This window comes from Lactuca virosa, chromosome 5 (assembly GCF_052849685.1).
Source record: "Lactuca virosa cultivar CGN04683 chromosome 5, Lactuca_virosa_CGN04683_v6, whole genome shotgun sequence".
NCBI lineage: Eukaryota > Viridiplantae > Streptophyta > Magnoliopsida > Asterales > Asteraceae > Lactuca > Lactuca virosa.
The window spans coordinates 78,240,711-78,247,876 of record NC_136430.1 but is presented as its reverse complement, the minus strand read 5'-3'; the positions used below and the strand labels follow the sequence as shown (position 1 = coordinate 78,247,876).

Here is a 7,166-nt window from a genome sequence, read left to right as displayed (position 1 = left end):
TCGATGGAAAAATCTCTTGGAATATGATTGATCGGCAAAGGTATGGTTGTCAAGACAAGAAGGGAATGGACAAACAACACGATGTGAACATTATGACATTGGATTTCAAATCAGGTGGCTTTGGATGTGGCCGGGGAATGGTCGTGAATCCGAAAAAAGTCGACATGGTAATGAACGTGTCCAATGGGATGCCATGTTACATGTGAAAGGTGTTATGAATAATCAAAATGGATTGAGAGAAGACTTTGGATGTGACCGAGGTGGAGGTCGGGTCCGAGAAAAGTCGAGAATTGAGATGGATCGAAAAGAAGGTAATTGAACACTGTTGTGAACGAGTGGTATGAACAATCCGATTAAGGGGTGATTGTTAGGTTAATTAGATTTTATGTGTAGCCGTATTTTAGAAAGTTTTGTTTTGTTTTGTTTTTTTTTTACTTTCTTTCAAAGTTTTTGTATTAGGGTCAAACTCTTTTAGACCTAGTATAAATAGGGTATTGTGAGTTCTCTATATTTAATTAAGAACCACGTTTTTCCAGAAAATAGAAAACCTTGTTAACCAAATAGTTTCAAGTTTCTTTTGTTATTGTTATTCTCCTGTTTCCTTTGTTCGTTTTTTTTTTCCTTTCATCTGTTGATCAACTTATACTTTTACCACCAAGGTAAGATGAGGTTGTTACCTTACACATCTTCCAAGAGGTAGATGCAACCCATACTTGGGAAATGTCTCTCCTAATCTCCTATTGACCAAACCTATATTTCCCTGTTAGGAATCATTGTACATTAGAAATAAGATTAAATTTTTACTGCAAATTTATAAGTCGGTATTTTTAACAATCCCTAAAAACATTGATACTGAAATACATTGTCATTACTAATACATTTATTGTGATTCATAATACAAGAGTAAAAACATAAATAAGCATTTATATGTTATAGACATTTTATAAGGATTATCAAAAAATATTTGGTCAGATTAAACAAAAAAAACTTGAAAAAAAAAATTACTTAGGTTAAAATTAAAAACTTGAAAAAAAAATACTTAGGTTAAAATTGGAAAACAAAAACATATAAAAACTTTACAAACCTAAGGGGTTTTGTAATTTTTTTTTAATGAAAATGAAGCAATCGGTGAAAAGAAAAAGTAAAAGGCATGGTTGTCAAAATCGCGATCCTGATCGTAGGATCGTACGATCTTACGATCCTAAGTATGAAAAACGATCTGGATCGTATTTGGGGTAGGATCGCAGGTAGGATCGTAAGATCGTAGGATCGAGATCCGATCCGATCCTACCTTCTTTTGATTTTTTTTTATTTATTATTATTATTATTTTTTTTTTTTTGCAAATGAAAATTATTTTTACCAATTTATGTCTTTTACCCTTTACCTATTTACCATTTATAATTTTGTGTTGTGATTTATGACTAATATTTTGAAGTTTCTATAACTAAAATTATGTTTTATTTTGTAGGATCTTAGGATCCCGATCCCGATCTTGCAAACCCAAAAACGATCCTTCGTAGGATCCCGATATTGACAACCTTGGTAAAAGGGTCAAATTAAGAAGTTGTGTACAAAAATAAACCGTAAAAACTAAAAAATGTAAATAAATTTTCTTACGTATATCCCTTTTAAAAATTACCATTTAGATATAAGAATTTTGAATTTGAAAAGGAAATATTGTTGGTTTTGATTTTCCTTCAAAAGTCTCCCATCCTCTTTTACCCTCTTCCAATCCTCACGCTTTCTTCTTCTTCTTTTTCGAAATCGATTTTTTTGGGTTTCAATTTCAGTTTCTGGGTTCATTTCGAAAGCCATAATTCAAGAAAACGAAGATCCAGGAATGTATCATCAGTCATCTCAGCACTTTGATTTGGAGCAGGACAATGCTAATTTGGGTTTTGGCGGTGGAGAACCAACTTCATGGCTTTCCGGCGAAGATCTCCGACCTTCTTCGCCTTCTCACCGCCGTAATCTTTCCGCCTTTTCAAATTCCACCGCCACTACTGCCGCCGGAAATGTCGACCGTCTTCTCTTCAATGACCTTGTCGAGATCGTTCCACTCGTTCAGTCTTTGATTGTATGTCGCTCTCTTTCACTCACTGACACACACTACATATCCATGTATATGAATACTTCGATTTTTAGGCCTCTATTGAAATTCGTTTCGAGTAACGCAAGATGCCTCTCTTAATTTTCGATTTCTGATGTCTTCGTATGTATTTCGATTAAATTAGGGTTTCTTCATCTTTTGATTTATTATGTGGTCATATACACTCGGATTCAATTAGGTTTTTCCTGAACTGGCTTTCTCCCCAAATGTTCAAACTTCTAATTTCCGAATGGGGTATATTGATCTTTGTAGGATCGAAAGGCAACCAGTTCATACACTCGTAGGGGGTCAATGATCTACACGAAGACACCTTCGAGAGAATCAATGTCTTATAAGGTAATTCTTGTCATATGGATGTAGAAATAGAATAACTCTTGGCTTCATTTATGTCAATTCCATAAGTTGCAAGGTTTACTCTTTTAGTTTCTTAAACGATACCATTTTTATCCCATTTAGTGCTTAACAATAGGAATGCAGTAAAAAATTCCTTATGTTTCTTGATTTACTTTTTGTCCAGATGACTGATGCAAAAGGTAGAAATGCTCAGTCAATTCCTGGAAAAAAGCGCAGGGAAAATGGTGGTGGCAATGAACAAGATGGAGGAGCTGATGGGTTTTCCATGTTTTCCTCAAATGCAATTTTGACCAAGGAAAGGGAAGAGTTGACTGAATTGAGAGAGAAAGTGGAGGATCTGCAAAAACAGTTGTTGGAAAAAGATGAAATCTTGAAGTCAGCAGAAGCTTCAAAAAATGAAATTAATTCTGTTCATAACACACTTGATCAAATGAAAAATCAGTTGGCAGAAAAGGATTTGTTACTACGCTCTACTCAGGCACAATTAGCCGATCTCAAGGTAAATTTGCAAAATTTCCTTCATCAGAGGTTTACAGGGTTAAAATCGTCTTTTTACACAGATTAAACTTGCTGATAAACAAGCAGCTGTAGAGAGGTTACAGTGGGAAGCAACAACTTCCAAGAACAAGGTGGAAAAGCTCCACAAAGATCTGAATGCGTTTCAAGGAGAGATGTCATCATATACACTGTTATTCGAAAGCTTGTCAAATGACAATTATACCCTTTCGGACCAAGGTTATGATGATATCACACCCGATGATGCCCACCTTCCTGAAATAGTAAGCAAAATGCTATTTCATGATATATATACATTCTTCAGGATTTTTTTTTTTTTTATATTTCTAAATTGATGTGTGATAATTTTCAGGATGATATGGATATTAGCAAAATGGAAGAGGCACAAGAAGCTTACATGGCTTCAATTGCTTCTGCAAAAGAGAAGCAAGATGAAGAGTCGATTTCCATGGCTGCCAATGCAAGGTTGCATCTGCAATCTTTTGTTCTAAGAAGTTGACTTTTGAGAAAGTCAACGATTTGGAGTGTTGTTATGGTGGATGTCATATCATGCAAACCCTACCTACCCTTTGGTGTAATCTTATTCTTTTAAAAGTTGTGTGACTTGGGATTTCATATCCATTTGCAATACTTAAATTTTCTCATTCTCTGAGTAAACAATGAAAAGAGAATGTACTAACATGTGTGTATACAGTTTTTGTCATAATTTAGTGTTTTTACTATGTCAGTTTAAGATAATATGTTCACTTATGAATGACATGTTTGTTTTTTTATGATGAAGTTGATTGAAAGATTGTAGCTTCATAAAGAAATCAAATAGTCAAGAAAATAATATATCGAGTTTCCAATATATGAATTAATCAATGTGTAACAATTTGGTGTAAAGTACCCAAAGAATAAATATGCCATCAGACCATCAATGTTGATGGATTTTGTAATTTCATGAAACAATCAGCAAAAATCAGAAGGCTTGCCAACGTTTATATTCTCTTCTTTCAAGAAGCTCAAAATGGCATTTTTTTGCCAACTTTTAAAGCTCCTGCATTCAGATTAAGGACAAGTTAAACTATCTTTGATTGTATCTAAAACAAACAAACTTTGATATACAAATAAATAAAACTTGTGGACAAAAAAAAGCTTAACTTGGAATCTTGTTAAAGAAAAATACTTACTTTTGATCAAGATGAGCAAGAACTTCACCCCCTGGGAAGGCTTTTTTTGTAACTTGATATGCAACTTTGATTGCTTCCCTCCATGTTCCACCTATTCCAGCATCTCCATTGTCTTCCATTAGCAATGAATATCCCGAAATTAGGTGCCCAACCCAAATATCATTTTTCCTGAAAAAGAAGACACTTAGGTGTTGTTTCTTTTTGACTTAATGGACTTAACGAGGATATGACTTAAGGACTTTTTTTTCTTATCTTGTTAAGTCTTTGTATGGGTAAACTTACATAACAACATCCATATGCCTTGGGACATAGTGTCCACCACCAAACCCTAGAAGGATTTTGCCTTTTCCATTATTCCTACACCATCAAATTTAAGCAAAATAGTAAGAAATGTTGCACATTTTGTTCCAATGTGTACTTCAAACTTTTGTGAAAAAACTAAAGACAAGATGATCATCACCTATGCCAATCTCCAACAGGAACCCCTCCATCGAGCCCCAGTCCTTTCCAAACTAACTTCAATGCAAAATTATAAACAAAGAATCATACAATATTCTTCATTAGGCATATTTTTTTACACTCAAAAGGGTATTACAAATATATAACAACATTATTATATAGCAAAGTCAAGATTATGCTCAAAGAGATACCGAACTAGAGCAATAGCTTGTGCTGCATCTTGCCTCTTCCAGTACTCTTCTGTGCTACCTAATACAATAAAAACATCAAAACTGTAGCATTAATCTTTTTCCAATGACTTTGATCAAATGATCAATTTTCTTTTGCATACCAATTTCCACAAACATGGTGGGCGAATCAATTACAGGTCCATGATGTGTGGCCTCCAATGTAACCTATACCAAAAACAAAAGAAGATAAACAACAATATACAAGTTCATAAAAAGTAATTTCTAGCATTATATGTACTACCTCAAATTCAGGAGTCAGATTGTGTGATTCAGCAATGACCTTTAATAGTCTCAACCATGGCCCCATTCGGGTATTAGGAGGTGCAGCCCATCCAGGTTTGCCACCAGCTGGTGGCACCTCATCTTCTCTTAAATGAGGAACGCCTATAAATATAATATACTCCATGATTAACATTTAATGCACCCAACTCTTGAATTGATTCAATGGTAAATTAGATAACAGATGTACCGATTGGGTGAATGGTTAGTGCAGGTCGCTTTGAGGCAGCCGTGTGTCTGCTAAGAAATATAACGTCATCGACAACCTCTCCGGTGGCAGCCTCCCACCGTTTGTCCAGGTGATCCTCTGTAATACTGGAGTTATCGTGTTTCAATAACCTTACGTATTTGTTCACAAAACTTGCCATGTCCTATACCAAATCTTTAACATCAAAACCACAGATTAAGATTGGAAATCGATAAGTATGCGGATTTTGTTCGAAAGGTAATTTTGTATGGTTCATTTTCTTTGTGGATTTCATGTAATTGTGTTAAACAGAAAACAGTAGAACAAATAACGAAGATGAGGTGGAGGTTAACCTGAAGAAATGGGCCGGGGTGCCAGCCCGGCATGGCTAAGAGGGCGGAGGCGGGGCCGATAGAGGCCGGGTCAAGGGTGGTGGCCACCACTAGAGTCACCATCGCCCTTCTGGAGTGTGCCCCTGAACAATGTTTGCGAGAGGATGTGAGGGTAGGGAAACCAATTAGTCTTCGAGTTAAGGACGAAGGCATTTCGTCGAACGGGTTGGTGAATATACGATCTCTTTAGACAAAGGAAATAAGGTTTTAGAGTAATTTACAAAGTGAGTTTATTCATTTTATTTTTTTTTGAACCCAGTGAATAATTATATAAAAGATAAAAAACCAATCAGTAGCAAGTAGCTATGAAAGGTGAAGAACAAATAGGAAGCATACAAAAACATCCAAGAGATAATACAACAGAGGATTATCATTTTTTTTTAGGAAGAGAGATTAACTATAAAAGAGGGGACACATTCCAGTCCGTCCAGCTCTCTAGACCATTGCCCCTGTACTTATTCCATTCAAATGCTTGAGATATACAAATGATCTCCAGCCTAGCTGGTAGTGATGTACCGGGTTTATAACCCACAGTGGGGTGAGGTTGGATGTTCGAATCTTTGGGACTCCATAAATCCTCTTTAGATGCTCCTTGTGGGGGAATTTTCCCTAGAAATCCCGTCAGGGGCTGGGTTTGTCCGCTTTGCGGAGCTCGAACCTGGGGTGCACGTTTAAAAGTACGTGTAGGCTCTGTTAATTCATTTGTCGTTTCCAAAAAAAAAAAATGCTTGAGATATGATGCAGTCTGCAGTTTTTGTTGGATTGACTCCAAGCTTTTTGAATACTTTATCATTCCTAGCAACCCAGATGTTCCAAATGGTAGAATAAAGGATCATTGTCAATATATTTCTTTTTCTGGAACAATTCCCCCATGATGCTCCAAAGTCTATAAAGTCTCTTACATTCCTAAATTGTGGTTGTTTAATCCCGCACCACCGAAATATCCAATAGCACACAACTTTTGAGAATTCACAATCAATCAGTAAGTGATTTGTAGTTTCAACTTCCGTGCCTCCACATAACTGACAATTTCTGTTTTGGACAATTATACCCCTTAGGATCAGTGCTTCAGTAACATGTATTCTATCCAAAGTCGCCCTCCATACAAAACATTTGACCTTTAAGGGAATAACTTTTGACCAACAAATCAAAGGTCCTGAGTATTGATTCGATTTTGAGTCCATCATCAGTCTCAAAGAACTCACTACGTAAGTTCCATCTGTGCTAAGATTAAATCGGAATCCAACATTTGAGGAAATACCAAGATTCAGACAGCCTACAAGCTTATAAAATTCATGAAGTTCTGAAAGGGCATCATTGTTCCAGTTTAAGTTGTGCCATTTCCAGGAGAATCCTGAGCTGCAGAGTCTATCCAATAGTGTGCATCTCTTTACCATTTCAAGGTTATAAAGTGATGAGAATTTTTCCTGTAAGGGTACATCTCCACACCACGTGTCCTTCCAAAA

General features: G+C 35.9%; 2 protein-coding genes across 3 annotated transcripts; one reads left to right on the top strand and one right to left on the bottom strand.

Moving 5' to 3' along the window:
* The first annotated feature begins 1,682 nt into the window (after window positions 1-1,682).
* Window positions 1,683-3,735, top strand: MPB2C (movement protein binding protein 2C). The gene is made up of 5 exons (XM_079051472.1): window positions 1,683-2,078; window positions 2,364-2,447; window positions 2,629-2,964; window positions 3,026-3,244; window positions 3,334-3,735. Exons 1-5 carry the CDS (start codon window positions 1,842-1,844, stop codon window positions 3,478-3,480), a joined length of 1,023 nt encoding a protein of 340 aa, XP_078907598.1. The 5' UTR covers window positions 1,683-1,841; the 3' UTR covers window positions 3,481-3,735.
* Window positions 3,736-3,798: 63 nt separating this feature from the next.
* Window positions 3,799-5,892, bottom strand: LOC145115227 (D-aminoacyl-tRNA deacylase-like). 2 transcript variants are annotated; one of them, XM_079051473.1, is made up of 9 exons: window positions 5,662-5,892; window positions 5,312-5,492; window positions 5,084-5,226; window positions 4,944-5,007; window positions 4,809-4,861; window positions 4,614-4,669; window positions 4,436-4,510; window positions 4,154-4,321; window positions 3,799-4,020 (listed from the first exon to the last, which is right to left on the bottom strand). In XM_079051473.1, exons 1-9 carry the CDS (start codon window positions 5,851-5,853, stop codon window positions 3,933-3,935), a joined length of 1,020 nt encoding a protein of 339 aa, XP_078907599.1. In that variant the 5' UTR covers window positions 5,854-5,892; the 3' UTR covers window positions 3,799-3,932. The 2 variants fall into 2 exon arrangements, with proteins under 2 accessions (XP_078907599.1, XP_078907600.1); XM_079051474.1 differs by having other exon boundaries at window positions 5,312-5,503; window positions 5,662-5,891.
* Between the last annotated feature and the right edge of the window lie 1,274 nt (window positions 5,893-7,166).